The sequence below is a fragment of the Sturnira hondurensis genome, unplaced genomic scaffold (genome assembly GCF_014824575.4).
Source record: "Sturnira hondurensis isolate 20B ecotype Veracruz unplaced genomic scaffold, ASM1482457v3 Scaffold0007406, whole genome shotgun sequence".
Taxonomy (NCBI): domain Eukaryota; kingdom Metazoa; phylum Chordata; class Mammalia; order Chiroptera; family Phyllostomidae; genus Sturnira; species Sturnira hondurensis.
Window position 1 is genome coordinate 7990203 of NW_028080037.1, and position 18195 is coordinate 8008397.

The window sequence follows — 18195 nt, forward strand, 5'->3', positions numbered from 1 at the left end:
ACCATTCTCAACATTGCCCTGTGCTTCTATCTTCAAGGTAAAGTGATTAGTAAAACAAAATAAGTGCACAACTTTTGTTTTAAACAGTTTGGCTTCGGTGTTTTAGTAACATGGAGAGAAAAACATTCGTTTACATACAGAAGCCCTGAGACATGAGGAAAAGAAAGCAGGGCCCCTAAGAATGTGGACTGGAGCGTGGAGGGCCCTTGTGAAATAAACACCCACACAACTAGTGACCAAGAGAGAACTAGAGAAGGCAGAGAGTTAGCGATCAAAGACATAGATTAGTTTAAAATAATAAGGAACAAGATAAATATTGGACAGTTGAACATAAGTACAAGTGATAAGCACATTGCTGCCTTAGGTCCTACATCAAAAAATAGCAAGAATTTCTCACTTCTCTCAAAAGATTTTACAAATTCAGGAGTATCCCCTCTATTTTAACAGAAAGATCAGAGAAGCCTGCAACTCTTCAGTAAAGGTAGACCCGCGAAGCCACCCATGCTCCTGGCTCGCATCTTTAGAACAGGTTGGCTGCCCTGTCCCCACCTACCTCCGGATTCTTGAGTGTCATCTCAATGCTGGCAGCAGGCCCAAACCCTGTGAGGGACTTAATATGGATCTGGGTGGGCAGGGGCCGCCTGCACTGGCAGTACACCGAAAATGCCATGGACTTCAAGTACTGAATGTAGAAAGCTTGTTCGTCCTTCACGGTCTGCAGCATGGACTGGCAAGGCACAATCTGCAGACACAGACACAGACAGAGCTAGAAACGGAGGTCTGGCCTGCCAACCACGTGGAAAATAAAATGCATGAATTCTTAACTTGAAGAGGAGAGGAGACTTGACTCATAAAATTAGAAATACCAAACATTATATAGCTCAGTCTTAATTCCTTACAGTGACATAATACCCTGCATTTCAAATGTACACCAGCAATTTAAGAATAGGTGCCATTGTATTAGTCACATCACAGTCACTTAGAAATTACCCTGTTCCTATTTTAGGGGTAAATTCTTTTTTTTTAAAGATTTTATTTATTTATTTTTAGAGGAAGGGAGGGAGAAAGAGAGGGAGAGAAATATCAGTATGTGGTTGCCCCTCGAGTGCCCCCTACTGGAGACCTGGCCCACAACCTAGGCATGTGCCTTGATTGGAAATCAAACTGGTGACCCTTTGGTTCACAGGCTGGTATCCACTGAGCCACACCAGCCAGGGCTAGGAGTAAATTCTTAATGTACTGTCTTTATGCCCCCAAATTTAAAAATCTGTTTGTTAATAGGTTCCTCATTTTTATAATATATACATATAGTGTGTATAGCATCTTTGAAATTATTGTCAAATCATTACCAAGAAAAACTTTAAAATGATAAAAAGGCATTAGCGACCTATTCTGGTAATGTAAATTTCAATCATCTAATTCTGTAAGATAGCTTTAGTTAAAGTAACAGTAAAACAGAACCAGAGATTTTCACCTATTAAATTAGAAAATTAAAAAAATTTTATTATGCTAGCCCTGGCTAGTGTAGCTCAGTGGATTGAGTGAGGGCCTGAGAACCAGAGGATCATGGTTCAATTCCCAGACAGGGCACATGCCTGGGTTGCAGGCCAGTTCCCAGCAGGGGACTCACGAGAGGCAAACATACATTGATATTTCTCTTTCTCTTGTTCCCTTCCCCTTTAAAGATAAATAAATTTTTTAAAAAATTTATTATGCTGTAAAGCTGTCAATGGTGCAGTAAAATGGTCATGCTTGCTCACTGATGAAAGAAATTTAAATAAGTATAACCTTTTTGGAAAGGAATTTGGTGATGTTTACCAGTATCTACCATATATCTAAGAATCTGCTTTAAGAAATGGCCTGAAAGGTGAGAAGAAGATTTTACATAAAGACATTTGTTATAGCTTTATTTGTAATAGCAAAAAGTGGAAGCAAATTAACTGTATAGGCATGAGGAAGTATGGAAGATATGTAGTCATTAAACACATTGCTTTTGAAAATTTTAAATAACATGGAAAAGCATTCATGAATAACATTAAGTACAAAGTCTGTAAGTTGTATTTTAAAAAGTCTGATCTCAACTATGTAAACAAACATACAGAAAAAAGGCTAGAAATACCCTAAAATGGTACTGATGGCTGATTCAGAAAGGTACAAATAAGGATATTCTTTCTTCTATATATTTTTATGTATTTCCAATTATTAAGAAAACATGAACTTGTGTTGGCTTTCATAAAAACACCACCACCAAAGGTAAAAACAAACTTGCCAATACCTGGAGAATGAAAGAACTCCTCATATTCTCAGGTAGACTGTCCAGCATCTCTGTGTAGCAGCGCATCAAACTCAGCAGCCAAAAGCTCCCGGAGGCGGCGTCCCCCTCCGCGGTGTAGGTGAAGGGGTCCACCATGTAAATGACAACGGCGGGGGGGCAGGTCTGGCTGTCTGCAGAGTCCGGCTCTGTGGGGATCCCTATTCTCTCCCTGTCTGTGACGCTGCAGAGAAAGTCACGCATGAGATGTAAAAGGAAATATAAATTACACAAAAATAAAACCAATTCTAGAACTGACTCCTTGCACAATGATTGAAGATTACATGTACCATTAACACATGTCAAACTACTGAAATGAAGGCAAACCAGGCCAGTTAGCACCTAAATATAAATATTGTGACTGCCTCTAGAATGGGAGATCTCTTTTTCAACTCCCCTTTTTTCCCTGTGGCTATAGTCTACAAAGATGGTTTATAATACTATTATATTAACAGTAATAGCATAATGCTACCCATATATTATATTCACAGTAATATTTGTATTAATAGTAATAGCTCACTATTAAGCTAGAGAGTTTAATAATAAGTTGGTAAGTTAGGTCACAAGAAGTCTCAAATTTCTTAACAGTGAAGCTACTGATCGACAGCTATCACTTCTCTTGGCAAGAAAAACACCTGGAGCATGGGATTCAGAGACCCGTGACGTCGAGGAGAGAGAAGGATGTAGAAGAACAGTGGACAAGGGAGGGGCCTGTGCTGAGGCTACCCACCTCAACCAGTGAGCAACTTACCTTTCCTGTCCGTCCTGTGCGGGCTGAGAGGAGCTCGGCCCCGGTTCAGGGTCTCCGCCACAGCCTAAGTTCCCTTGCGCTCTATCAGCAGAACTGGCCCCAGGGCCGGGGTTCTGCCCTCCAACACTACCACTGAATCCTGATGAAGAGGTAGTGCTCAGCTGGTTAACAGTGGGAGCAGAGGCAGACGATGAGACGGGTGGCAAGGAGGAACCAGAGGCGGAGCTACTCGCTGCAGGGTTCGAGGAACTGCCGTTGGAGGTGGGATTAAACGCGCTGCCAGCCGAGGGAGCTGCTGATCCTGAATTTGAAGCTAAAGGCCCAGCATTCCCAGGAGTAGCTTGTCCCTGTGCTGCTGCTGGTGGGGTCTGGTATTTAGGTGGTACCAACAGGCTGCTATCGAGCTGTAGAGTGGCTAAATAAGGTGCTGAAAGAGTACATGCAGAGAGGTGATTTTAGTGAGGCTCTGCAGAGTTACTCGGTCAGAAATTCAAAATGGTCACGTTTTCAAAATTATGCTTTCAGATTGCAATACTTTGGTTATGATCCTGAAATGCTATCTCCACAAGTGAACATGTGCTTATATATCCTGCAAACACAGCAATGGGTATGGAATTACTATTACAAATACTGGAAAAGAACCTTATTTAAAAATACAGAAAATTAATCACTTGTAACATTTTCCTTTCAAAGTGACTCCATACGCCACCAGTGAAACATGAGAGGCCATACATATAGTCTACAACCACCATGGTGCATTATGCTCATATGCGTGTATGGCTTTATAAGCTTCTTAGATTCTGAGAATCTGGGAAAAAATTAAGCAGTTAATACCAAGTCGTGCTCTCTAGTTTTCAAAATCCTGGAGTAAATTAGTTATTATGTATTTAGGCAACTTTAATGGAACATTAGACAAAAAAAGCATAATGTTGTACCCTAACAGGATGGGGGAGGGGGATCTGCTATCTTACCTCTCAAATTCTACTCTGCGTAATAAATTCCCATTTACCTAGGTGATGGCGGCAAACTTGCGCATAAAGTTTGAGTCTGGAATGATTGTCATTCTCCTCACTGCTCCACGGCTGGTTAAACCACTCACTCACGAGCTCATCGGTCAGCTTCTGTGCCACGGTCTTCCCCACGCGCATGATCCCATCACGTAGCACTTTGCAGATGGGCTTGTGCTGCCCAAGCCTACACATCTGATACCACAAACAAGATCATTACTGGCAACAGGAAGAGCTTCTTTGCTCAGCACATAGCATTAGCGACGGAGATTCTGTACCATACACATGGAAGCATTTTCCCTTTTCTTTTTAGTGTGATCACGCGCAACCAAACGAACATTCTAAGCTGCTCCTAGCTGGTAATTATCACGTACTCTGAAACTGCTGTTTAAACGTGGACTAGCTCCTCTACAGAAAAATAAATGTTTCTTCTGAAGAACAATCAATGTTTCTGCACTCCAGCCCATTCCTCCTGCACGGGAAAGACTGCTGAGCACTGCCTGATTGCTAGTGGTCAAATAAGGAACTAACCCAACTCCTGCCTACAGAGGCCGACCAACATGTCTGTCCATTAAAACCTCTTAAGTACTCCCTACTCATAATGCTTTCCCATAAGATAACATTAAAATTTTATGGGCCATCTGCTGGATTGTCACAGACATTTGGAGATCACCAATACCAGAGGCCACAGAAGTGCTGGATAAGCTGATCACTTTTTGAAAGTGAAAGGTTGTTTTAGCTTGAGAATCTGTTATTGACCTCCAGGACACTAAATGGCAGAGAACTGATACAACTACCAAAAGTAGGCTCCTTCACTACCTGCCCACCAGCAGGAGAGCCCATATCACTGTCCCTCGCTAGAGCTGATGAACTGAAGCCTTACCAAGTCCCTACAACATCTTAAGCAGGCAGGCAGTACTGCCAAATGAGCAATCCTAGTAGAGTTATTGAGATCTGAAAAGATCCAGCAAGCCGTTCTATGTTTTGTTACTTATGTGAAGGCTTCATTCAAGAAATGGCTGGGCTTTGACATTGCTTGGACGAGTTGTCTGTGTTAGGGTAAGTATGATTGAATATGATTACATATCCATGGACCAGGCACTGTTTAGAAATTATCGTATCCAAGAGTTCTCTTCAGGGGCTTAACTGATGCCATTACCTAACACGTCAGCACCTCCTCACGTCTGTGCAGCAACACATAAGTTACTACTTCATCTGTACGCTTCCTTATGTTTATAAAGAGAGGATGTTCTATTACGAAATATTTTTGAAATTCAACTCAGCATCCTATTTAACAACCACATTTGTAATACTTACAATATGCCTATCACAGTTCTAAATACTTTATAAAATCTTATTAACCAATGCCAAGCCGGTAAGTTTAATTTTTTAAAAATACTAGTTTAAGCCCTGGCTGGTGTAGCTCAGTGGATTGAGTGCGGGCCTGCGAACCAGACGATCGCGGTTCGATTCCCAGTCAGGGCACATGCCTGGGTTGCAGGCCAGTTCCCAGCAGGGGCCAGTTCCCAGCGGGGGATGCACAAGAAGCAACCATACATTGATGTTTCTCTCCCTCTCTCCTTCCCTTCCCCTCTAAAGGTAAATAAATAAATATTTTTAAAAAATACTAGTTTAATTTAATCTTCCCAACTATAATGATATTAGAAGTAGAAAGCACAAACAACATAGTGTATGTGATGTGGCACTTTCTCTTCAAAGATGCAATTCTAAGTTTTCAGAAGTAACACAAATTTATGTACTAAATATATAAAATTATCCACTTGGCTATTACATTATTATGTTTATTACATCATTGACCTATATCAAAATTTTAGTATTAAGATGAATGTGGTGTTAAATAAAGCATAGCAGGGCATGATTCACTAAACTTATCTCTCGATTCAGAGATGTTCAAGCTAAACACTTTTATACTGTTTTCAGGAACTTTCCCCTCTTCCCTCCCTCACAAAAGGAGTAGATGCACCTTCTTTTTGGTAAAACTCATCTTCTGAACGGCCACTTTCCCCTGGTGAATAATACTTTTTATTTATTTATTTATTTTTTAATGGGAGGGAGAAAAGGGGAGAGAAACCCCGAGCAGCTGCCTCTCGCTGGCGCCCCCACCAGGGACTGAACCCGCAGCGCAGGCTCGCGCCCCAACGGGGAACCAAGCAGCGGCCTCCTGCTCTGACTGCCGGGCGATGATGCCCCGCCCGAGCCGCACCAGTCACGGCAGTGCTTTTCAATCTGAGCACATAAATGGGGGGAAACAGCTGACAGGATTTTAAGATGTGTGGTCAGGGCTGGTAGAGGAAAGTCTTCTAAATCTAATAAAATATAAAGCCAAGATGGGAAAATTACTTACTTCTAGAAAAACTTTCAAATGTAATTCTGCTCTTCACCCTCCAACTAACCACAAATTTTCTTTGAGATCTATTTTGAAGACGTTTACTCTTTAAAATTTAGGCCTAACCAGAAGCAATCTGAGGACTCACGTTAGGAACACTAGGTTCAGATCTCTCTCACCTCATATACAGCACTCAAGTCCCTGAAGAAAGTTTTGGCTCCTTCGAGCAAGGCCTCATTTTCTGGACACACCACAATATAGGCAACATCACGGTGGCCCCCATACGGGTCCAACAACAGCCTCTCCCAAAACGGCAAGGAGAACGGCGAGATGGTGAGGAAGTCCTTGTCGTAGCCGACCAGCAGAGTGGGGATGGGCAACGGCTCGGGAGACTCTTCGGAACCTGGAAGGACACTGCAGTTTAGGATGGTGCCTGGCGGTCGGCTCCCCACAACCCGAAGGGTGCGGGTGCCCAGTACACAGCTCTTCGCTCTGGCAGTGGGCGTTTCACTGTGGGGCGACGTGATGCTCTTGAAAGTATTCCCAAATCCTCTCATTAAATGGCCCCCCATGAAGAACCTAACCGACTGAGTGAGAACATGGTTAGGAAGGTCCAACAAGATTAGAGGGCAGAGTAGAACAAGTCACCTTTCCAAGCAGCACTATGTCACTTCCTTTGTTCCTGACCACACAGATGTTCATCCAAATGAAAACGCAATGAGGGCCAGGAAGATGAAAATCTAATAAAAATACTCTGCTTAGGGACTGTTTTCCTCATTGCCCTCGACTATGCCACCAACATTTAGGAAATTTAACTTCAATACTGACTTGAGGAAAACAAAGAGGATCTAAAACTTAAGTCATCGAGAAAAGCTGCCATTTTGTCAGTGAAGCAAGGACGCGACGGTAACCAATGCCACTTTTCAAGGAGCAAAGAGCCGAGAGGGGGAGAGGGGCCGGGGGACTGTACCGTAGGTGCCCCGGCCCGCCATCTTGTGGAACTGCTGCCAGGTGAGCGGGCCTTGCACGTGCTGGATGTTCTCCCAGGTCCTGCCCGTGCGCTTCTTCTGGATGGCATCTTGGAGAAAGGGCTGCAGGGATAACAGCATACGGACCACATCTTGGGAAGAGAGCATGCTGATGTCTAGCACTGGAACGGGCATTAAATGAAAAGAAACAGAAATCACACAGGAGGACTGGGCTGGCACTCTCCTCTCTCCTCCATCACTTTGGACCTCGCTTCGAGTCCGTGACAAAGACACTGGTGGTACCGTCTATTTTTAGTAGATTCTAAAATACTTAGAAGTCAGGAGGAAATATATTCTTGTACTGAAGTGGAAAAGTAATTTATTATTGGAAATAATACAGAGAAAATAGGTTACTCTATATTAGTAAAGAGGTTAACTGCAGAACCGCTTAACAGTGGAAAGGTGGACAGAGCCGACTTTTTAAAATCACACAACCTGTTTCCCAGGACACTCACAAGAGAGCTGCAAACATTTCTTAATTATTATATAACTTTACTATGCAAACATCAATGGTGTGACTATCTGGTAAGTGGGAAATCTTTAGAAAACCTTAAAAATTGCTCTTACTATAAAATATTTTCACAAAATACAAAATGCACGATTGAAAAGAAGCCCTTCCGTGCAGAGAGAAGCACGCGAGAAGACGGCAGAAGCGGGGACAGGACCGCACACAGAGGAAGGGCGCGGAGCTGCGGTTTCAGAGCAAACATTCTCCCGGCTAGCAGAAGGGACCCTCAACCTAGAATTTGAGTAACTTCTGAAACTGCGCAAAACTGCACACACATACATGAATATATGTTATTTTTCCCCCAGGAGAGAAGGTCCATAATGCTCATCAAATTCTCCAAACAATCTGAAAAACTAATTAAGTTCAAGGTGATCGGCTATGTATCTGCACAGCTGAGTTCCTGAAGACCTTTCCTTACTCTTACTTTTCTAGCTAATTAGGAAAGGGGCATGGGTGAAAATTTGACTTATCTACAAAAGAAATCTGAAACACAGGGTGATTAGGGTTCTTAAGACATTTTAAGATTATGTCCTTAAATCAAACACAGGTTACAAATTGGTGGACCACAGAGTTATTTAGTTTTTAACTGTGGAATAAATTGCTCCAGGAAATCTTATGCACAGATCTGGGTCTCCAGTTTCTCTCTCCTAAGAACTGGCAGGCCTGGCGACCCTGGGGCTGAGACCACACTCCTGCACGACCACCACCTGCTGGAGCGGAGGAGGAGCCACTCCCTTCAGACTGTTCTCCATGGTCCCCACTGCTGTCTGCCTGAGACTGAGGCAGTACTCATCATCATCATCTTTATTTTCAAGCCGGTGCTGCTTTTTTTTTTCTTGCAAGAAAACAGTAAAGTACTTCTTGCACTCATGGCTCTATCAAAAATAGGAAAGTGACAGGCCAAGAGAACCAGATCAAAAGCAGACAAAACTGTCTGTGAATTGTACTCCTATGAGTACAAAACAGAGTGTGCTGTGGCAGGACACCATTCGGGGCATTGTTCTTTGCAAATCTGCCTCCCAGCACCGTTCACTTACACAGTGTCTGGTACTTCCACACACCTGAATTTGGAACCCACCCCTTTGTGAAGAGTACACAAAGGTGTACTCTTCATACCCAAAGATGGCACCGCTACTCCCCCAACACAGACTGCCTTTCTGTCTGCAGGCCACTATCTAGTAAAAGGAACCGCGGAGGCAATCATCCACATCTTTAAGGGAAAGAATACACTCTTTTCATCACATAAATTCATCCAGCAGACACAGTGAAAGGTCTGTAAGTGCGGAGCACTCTGCTTAACCCTGAAAAGTCATGGAAGTGAGTACGACTTCTGAATACTTCCTTAGGACTCAGCCTCCTCTTCCAAAAGTCTCCCGGCTTGGCCGGCTCAGAAAGCACCTGTCACTCCCTACTGCGCTCATCTCTGCCCTCTGGGCAGACTTTTATTAGTCCAGCGTCCAAACTGTGTTTGGGAAGCTAATACAACCCCCGCCCCTACGAGACTGAGAGTTGTTTGGAAGTAGAGCCCATGCTCCATCCACGCAATCCCTCTAGTCTGACCCGTCCCCCGTTCTACAGAAACAGCTCTCACTGTCAGTACAAGACCGTCCCCACCTTAAAAGCTCAGCACTCTAATGCTCGTTGACCCCTCTCTCCTTCTGGAAACACTGTGACTTGGCAGAATGCAGCAAAGCCTGTCCCAGGCCCTCCCTCCCCTCGTTCTATGCTTCCCTCCTCCTCAGTGCCCCAACTTGTTATCTGTGTGCTCACTACCCCCTCCCCCTGAGCTCAAGTCCCAAATGTCTACCTGACAGCTCTACCCAGATACCTCAAAAGGTCCTTTACAATTTCTAAAACCCAATTTATGAACTTTCTCCTCAAACCTGGTCTCTCCCAGTCTACCCACCTCTGAATGACACCACTGTCTGTCCAGGTATAGAAATCCCAAATCTGGGTGTCTTCCCTAACACCTCCCTCTCCCTGAGCCCTCAGAACTCACCCCCTGAGCAAGTCCTGCAGCACTAGTTCCTAAACATCTTTCGAATGTTTCTACTTCTTTTCCATTTTCTTTGCAAAGACACTAATGAAGCCATTGCTTCTTACCTGGTCTACTATAACACCCTCCTAGTCTCCCTAAACCCGTTCTGCCATTTTCTAATCCACAGCCCTCATTAGGGGCAAAGTACTTTTTTGATACAAATCTGATGTCACTGCCTCTTCACATACCCCATCAACAGCTGGTCAGGGCTCTGCAAATGAAGACCCAACCCCCAGCATGTCTCCAAAGGCTCTCAGTAATCTAGCCCCTATTCACTTCTTTGAAGGCCCCAAGCTCTGTATAACTCTGAGCCTTCACACTTGCACCACTCCTTCTACCCGGGACACGATTCCTTGCATCCTACCCTCTTTACCCAGGTACTTTGTACTCATCATCCAAACCTCAGATGTGTTACTACTTCTCCAGGGAAGTCTTCCCCGACCTCCGCACAGGGCAGCTCTCCTGCTCCATGCTTTCAGCGCTTGCAGTGGTTTGTAGTCATGCGCTTCGGTGTAACGGACATGTAATGTCCGTTTTCCAGAACACACTGGAAACTCCCCTCAGGGCAGGCACCTTCTTTGTTTCGGTCACCGTTTTACCCCTCGGGAAGCCCCGCAGTACTGACAGTGAAGGGAAAGGGGAGGAGAGAGCAAGCTGCTTGGCTGTTTCAGGGCTCGACTCCAAAAAAGTTTGTCAACTGGAGCTTTTAATAATACAAGGGCCAGTGACAAGACCCAGCAACCACAACACAAAGTCAGATTTGATCACTGTTACAAGAGTAAAAAATACTGAAAAACCAGAGGAAGGAGAAAATACACAGTCACTGAGGCTATAATCTATGCATGATTAAAGTAGCACGGAAACTTGACCTAGAAGAATGAGTGGATTTAAACATGAAAGGCTGTATAAATTATCAGTTTGTATATACTCTTCAAGACTTACTCTACAGTCACAGGTTTCCAGATGAGATGCCTGTATGAATTAATTCAAGAGGAAATTTTCACAAACTGATTACTCCACTCCATAAGTGTTTCGATAAAACATTCCCCCAGTCCTTAAATTAAGGGTGGACTCAACATAGCTCTCGCTTTAGTTGTCTTATTTTTTAGGAAACGAGATGTAAAATTTTGTCAGAGAACTAAGCAAAGGAAGTGTGTAAGCTATCCATCACACCAAGATCCTCTCCAAAGCACAGCTGTACTCCGGGACACCTACCATTGCTATGAGGCCAAGAGTGCACGGTGGCGCTTCTCACCAGCGCTTCATCCACTTTCCCACCCGTGGGATTGTCCACGTACTGCCGGCCCTGCTCCAAGGCATTAAAGCACTCCGTCCAGTAATCGTTGTTATCTGCTTGCACCCGGTCATAACTCCAGCTTACGCAGGGGAGAGTTTGGCGATTGTTAGAGGAAATGTAGTCCAGGAAACTCAGTGAAGCAAAAGGTTGTGTGTGTTGATTTTGGAGGAGGAGGAGGAGGCTTGTAGGTGGCTCCTGGGGTTTTCTGGCTGCCTCCATCTGAGGAAGGAAGGTGGTCTGACACATCATTAAGCGCCTCTCCGCGGCCTGACCAATATCAGAATTCTTCCCAAAAATATCCAACTCATCTTCCAGGAAGAGTCCTGAATTGTAGCCAAGTTTGCGATTCATGATTGCGCTAAACCCACAGGTACAGCGGTACTGGTCCTCGTTGGAAGAGTCAGGGATGTAAAGCCCGACATCTGCCCCTTTGATGTTCATGTTGCAGGCACAGATGCAACAGCTGTCGAAGTTTCTGTCTTTAAAGATGTTCATCACAGAATCAGAGAGTATCAGGGTGACATAGAGACTGTGGGCTTCAGGAATTGGCTGCATGGTGGCAGGTTCCACAGAGTTAAGGGGCCGCGTGGTAGAGGGGGTAGAGGCTGGTGACCCCTGATCAGTGCTGTCATATTTAACAGACCCCTGACCACTGGCAGTGCCCCCACCTCTGGGAGTTCTTGGGGTCCTGGGGGTTCGTGGCGTGGGGACAGAGAAGCGAGGGGTTGCTGGCGATGGCAAAACTCCTGCTCCGCTGTTGCTGGCCGGGGCCGCGCTGTTCAGCGTCACGGGTGTGTTCATCTGTGGTGTGTTCAGATAGTCTGGGTCTGCTAGGCTCCCGACGCTAGGCACATTGCTGCAACAGCACCAAGCGAGAGTCAGAGGCCTGCCACACATGCCGGGACACACACAGCCCCCCACCCAGCCTGTGCGTTTCTTAGCATTTATGCTTTCTGTTACTTCGTATGCTCAAGTTTCTCTTAAAAAAATCAAAGTGAAAGGGTTCAAAGGAATCAGTGCAGTACACACAGGAAAGCAAAGTGAGGAATGAAGAATAAATCATTTCCTTCTACTCTTTTCATATTTAAGCAATCCTCATCTTAACCTTTGGAGGGAACTTTCCCTATCCTCACAGAAGACACGGTGCTGCGTCTGGTCAGTGTAATTCTGGAAAACGATGACTACTAAATGGAACTCTAACTCATGCGTTCCGATGCTAAATTAGCTAGAAGACCATAGGATGAAATTTCCATCTAATTTGCAATTACGTTTTTATCATTTTTTGAAATTGAAAGTCTGCCAGCGTACTTGTTCTCTGAGGCTATAATCTATATAGGATTCTAAAGCGGTTATAACCAAATGCACATGCAAATTTAACATTTTTCTAACTTTCAAAACGCAGTCTATCTAGGCCTGCATTTTAATAGTAATGTGTGACCATGAGGGAATTCTATTTTAGGAAACCCATTGGCTGGTACTGCACTACAATTAATGAAAAAATTAAATACGCTGCTAAGAGGCCTTAGTCTTAATCAGATGGTGGCACAAAAGTACACATATTGTATTATAATCTCCAAACCTGTAAGATTTCCGTGGGGTGAGAGGCCATTCTAGTTCACTCATCGACTTCAACACGCTACGCACTACCTACAGCAGGGCTACTTTGAGTCCCCAAACCTGACATTTCCTCCTAAGGAGTGACCTCTCTCTGGAACGGCTGCAGAGAAAACAGCAGCGTCACTGCTGCAGAGCGCTCTCCGGATGCACACTCCTAAAGACGCGTGTGCACCAGCGTACGAGACCGTCCCTTCCGACTGGGAAGTATCGAAAGAACACAGCTTCTGTTTAATACTTAACATCCTTTTGAAAGATACTAACACTGTGCTTACGCTAATGTTCCTTCAATAAACTACATATTCATAAAGTAATGGTTCTTCAAATAATTTTCTCGTGATTTTTAATTAGCTATGCCTAAATGACCAGCCTGAAAACCCAAATGAGGCTCTGTAAAGAAATTTTAAATCAGAGGCACACTGGTATTTTTGAGCACAGATAAAAAATGACCCAGAAACCTTGATTAGCAATCACTGCCATCTCAGAGACCAAAATAATGTGTGTAATAATGATCTTTACTCTAATTGGACTCCTTTCAAATTTTCCTGTTCAACAAGTCCTAAAATTATTATGCAGTTCTGATCAGAAAAGGAACTGTGACTACTCACAGAAAACCCTTTATAAATAATTAAACTGCTCCCCAGGTACTAAGAGTGATTTATCCTGTATAGTAACCTTATTTCTCCCAGTCGATAAAAACAAACTGAGTACCAGCCCTATGCTAGATGCTAGATATTCAACAGCGAAAAAGAGCAAGAAAAGTCAGCTCACAGCAGTGTGACCGGCATCATGCAAATGAGTGCTGGTGTGCTGAGTGTGACGGGTGTGTGTCTGGGGAGAGTGGGGGAGGACATGGGGAACGTCCTGAGTGGTGGAGACCACAGCAGGAGGATTTTGCACACTCCAGAGCCGTGCTGTCTGATAAGGCAGGCACTAGCCCCATAAGCTACATTTAAATTCACTGAAATAAAACTAAAAATTCAGTCAATCTCAACTAGCCACATTTCACACGAGATAGAGCTACAACATGGGGGTAGTAGATGCCATGTTAGAAGGACATTAGAAAAACAGAGCAAGTTCTATGAACAGTGGCAGTTTAGAATACCAAGAATCTTTAGATGGCAAATAACAGATTTAGTAGATCCAGACAATGATCTAAATTACTTGTTATTTAAATCGATCATACAGCACAGGGTTTCGAGTCAGGTATTTTTTGAGGAGGCTGTCAGCACATACAGATTCAGGGGTCAAATGGTTTCTGAAGGTGCTGCGCTGTCTGCATGCTGACCCTTCCCGCGCTGGCCGCAGCAGCCTGTCATCAAATAAGCTACAGCAGACCGGGAGCACAGCCCCAGAAAACAAGCCAGGTGCCCGCGTGCCTTCGCCTTGCTGGTGAGCTGTTATTTCCACTCTGACAACCCTTAGTTGTTGGGGCCTTTCAAAACTCTGCGTGAGAAGCAGGGCAGGGTAATCCATCGAAGGGAAGACAGGTCAAATGGTCACTTACACAGAACAAACAAAAAAGGCAGGGTCCTCTGAGGGTTCTATGACAGTACAGTGATACCTTCCCAGGACTAGGGTTCTTTTACACTCCTTCTCTGCCCCAATACTGACTTTACACACATAAACATAAAGCCTGTTCATGACATTAAAGCTGATATCATCAAGACATTTTTATACAAGGTCACAAATAAGTACCCCACAGACTGGACCTGGACCACAAATTTGTCTTACTGGCTCTTAAAATGCCACTTTGAATTAACTGACAAGAAACTTTGAATTAACTGTCAACATATTTAAAAAGGGAATTTACATAAGAATCCAGGCCTCTAGTCTCTCACATTCCAGGCTGAACAACTTGCTGCAAATAAGTAGCAAATGTCCCTTTAATGGACCGTACTCTCAACAGTTCACCGCAGACCCTGGCGCCCGCGGTCCTTCACAGCCCTAACAACAACACTGAGCATCAACAGCACCGAGTCTTTTGCTTTACCGGGTCCATTTCATCCCCATTTTGTTTACCTGGTCCCAGTAGAAATTGAAGTTTGTGGCCCTTTACTTAACAGCATTTAAATTATTTTATTAAGAAGTTATTAATTATACCGGAAACTGATTCTACACTGTTGATTTAAGTACCATTTTCTGGACAGTATGAAATAGATCCAAGCTCCAATAAATACCTCCTTTTCCTTCCCCCATACCACAGTCCCGTTGCTGCTTTCTTATATGATGTGGGGTCAATGACAGAGATAAAGTTTATGTTAATGCGTCATTTTAAAGCACCTTAAGTAAAAACATTTAAAAATCACCACTTTACATGAAACAAAGTACGAACCACCACCGCCCTCAAAGCATTACCAAGCAAATCCAGTGCTTGATTCTGCAGGGGCTCGATTTGACACTGAACGAGTATGAACCTACTACTCTCTACTCAAATAACCCTAACTTCTTAGATATACACGAAATCTGGCTTAGAAAATAACGCACACTTTCAACACAAAATAGTGTGCACAAAACATGCATGGCCAATTCAAATTTCAAGTCATACGCTACTGTCATCATTTCTAATCCTTAGTGGAGATGAAGCCCACACCAAATGCAGCACATACTTGTAGCCATCTCTAATGAAAGTGGCTGCAGGGGGCATGGGCAGCTGTTCAATTTTGGGAGGAACTGCCCACGAAGGCCGGAACAGACAGGCATCGGGTATCTTCAGAGGTAGCAGGCACTGGCTCGGCAACATCTTCAGTGGTGCAAACATGGAGGACCCCACGAAAGGTTGGAAAGCTGGAACTCTGTGCACATACGAGAAGTCCTGCAACGACAGAGTGAGGCTGGCGATAATGTTGGTAGATGACTCAGGACATAGCAGGGGAGTGACACAAATGACTGTAACTCAGTATTTCTCTTATCTAATCAGCAGAAAATGCTAATGCCAAAATTTTAAATTAATCAAAATACACTGTAATGAGTATATCAATTCATTACCTTACGATCCAACTCAGAGAATTCTCAGGAACTAATGTATATGTGGCATAAAGACAGTATTATTTTAAAGAAGGTGTAGAGACTCTGCTTGAAATCACTCTGGCATGGTAAAGTTAACATACTGGCAATCACCTTGATTTCCTCTGGCTTGGGACTTCCTAAGCCGTCTTCCACTTCCATTTTGAATTCAGTGAGTTGTGCTGAAACCATACTGACCATAGGACTCTCCATCATGCCTAATGCTGTCACTGTCTCTGAACTGATTCCGTCTTTATAATTCATCACAGGAGAAAATGCAGGGTGCTGTTCCAAAGATGGAGGGGTGGGGAACATCCTTTGCAGGTCTGCAACTGCTGGAAGGAAGGAAGGAAGGAAGGAAGGAAGGGGATGGGAGGGAGGAAGGGAGGGAGGGAGGGAGAGAGTGTGGCGGGGGGGGGGGGGGGAGAAAGAAAATAAACCATTTTTTTTAAGCAGGTAGGACTTACATTAAAAAAAAAAATCCCACTTCATAGCCAGGAACCCTATTTGGCATCAGAAATAATGCTAATTGGATGCTCAGATCAGTTACACAATAGAATATTAATCATGGAAGTCTCAAAGCAGAAGGCCATCAGCAGAAAGTTAAACTTTTCTGAAACTTTATCACTACCCTCTTGATCCTCTAGGTCCTAAAGGGTATCCAACCCACACTATTAATGTGGCCCAACTCAAAATCGTAAATGTACTTGAACAAAGCCTACATACATTTTTCTTTCAGCAACTGATTCCCTGAGAAGTCTAAGAAGGTAGAAGCAACTGGATGGAGTAACCACTTTATGAAAAATTCTATCCCTATTACAAGTATGTATAAAATATTTCAGAATCATATAATAATTGTTATGCAGCAAATTTTACACAAAAAATTCCATCAGGCACTTATATTTTAGAAGAGAAAAATTACTGAGAGCTCTAATGATGGTGTATGCGCAGTAGGGTTACTCAAGCTAGTTTGACATACCCACAACATTCACTGTTCTTTTAGAAAATGATTCCACGCTCTTTCCAAATTGATATTAAAATTAAACTTCGGAGTTAGGATTAACAAACCTACCTAGCATCAAAAGACAATTTATTGAGAATTAACTAAAAAAGTACCTTTTAAGAAATACTGAGAGTAATCTCTTCAAAAATTATTTAGATATATACCTGAGGTTAACCATCACCATCAACAGTAACTCATTAAGGCACTGATTCTTAAAGCAAGGGTACATGTAATGAAATGCAAGATGTGGTTGTGAAATATGGCCACTAGGGGGTGCCCTGTACAGCAAATTCATTTATAAAGCTGGAGCCACAAGTTTGAGTCAGTGATTTGGAATGGCATCTGATGTCCCAATTTCCTATGGTATTGCTCTTTCTAGCAACCTCTACATTTAAATAGGCAATGGTAGCCACTGAATACATGACGATGTGACTTCTAGCCCTGAATCAGAAACTACTAATGAGGAACTGCACCCTGCTTCCCCCCCCCCCCCCCNCCCCCCCCCCCCCCCCCCGGGGCTCGAGTCTAAGGCGCAGCCATCTACAGGAGCAGCAGCACCACAACCCGGGGCTCCCTGCCCAGCACTGCCAGGCTCAGGTCCCTTCCTCTCTGGGCCTCAGATCCTCCATCTAAAAAGGCAGGCTTGGTGTGATTCTCACCAGGCTTTGCTTCATCCCTTGTCTATGGGGCGAGGGGAAAGCCTCCACCATACAGAGGTAGAAAAAAACACCCACCTCTGCATTTGAGAATTTTTACATTTCCCAGTTAAACAATCCCGTAATTCTGGATAATTTACCCTTTCTTGGCCTCAGGTACTTACCTTGATATTAAACTATACCTAGCTGTTACTGTGTGATACTTTCTTCACTATTACAATCACAAAGGAGCCTACTCAGAATCCACTAGCCACATGTGCCTACAGAGCACTCGGAATGGAGCTTGTCCACAGTGAGATGTGCCCACAGCATAAAATATACACCAGGTTCCAAAGACTTAGTACAAAAAAGAATGTAAGCTATCTCAGTATCTTTTATAATACTGGCTACTTGTAAAATGACAGTATTTTAAAGGATCCTGTCACTAGTTAATATGTATTATTAAAACTAATTTCACATTTTAAAAAATATAACTAGTAGAAACTTTAAAATTACTTGTGTGGGGTCTCCCTTGTGGCTCACCCTGTATTTCTACTGGGTAGTGCTGTCCTAGACATTAAACGGTGTGTCTGTCTCTCCACCTCAACGTACAATAAAGCTGCCGCTGCGCTATATTCACCGTCCTGTCT

At 43.7% G+C, this 18195-nt stretch overlaps 1 protein-coding gene across 3 annotated transcripts in view; it reads right to left on the reverse strand.

The window, feature by feature from the left end:
* Positions 1–18195, reverse strand: part of MED13L (mediator complex subunit 13L) — a 259792-nt gene that overhangs the window by 17665 nt on the left and 223932 nt on the right. For 2 of the 3 annotated variants that reach the window (XR_005067358.1, XM_037052179.1), the window contains exons 15-23: positions 16022–16242; positions 15511–15716; positions 11206–12143; positions 7387–7566; positions 6596–6819; positions 4072–4264; positions 3063–3489; positions 2276–2495; positions 554–742 (exon numbers count right to left, since the gene is read on the reverse strand). Coding sequence is in view for 2 of the 3 variants with exons in the window: in XM_037052179.1 (XP_036908074.1) it covers positions 554–742; positions 2276–2495; positions 3063–3489; positions 4072–4264; positions 6596–6819; positions 7387–7566; positions 11206–12143; positions 15511–15716; positions 16022–16242 (2798 nt within the window). In the remaining variant the exon portion in view is untranslated. The remainder of the gene's footprint in view (positions 1–553; positions 743–2275; positions 2496–3062; positions 3490–4071; positions 4265–6595; positions 6820–7386; positions 7567–11205; positions 12144–15510; positions 15717–16021; positions 16243–18195) is intronic. The other variant, XM_037052180.1, reaches the window with a different exon arrangement.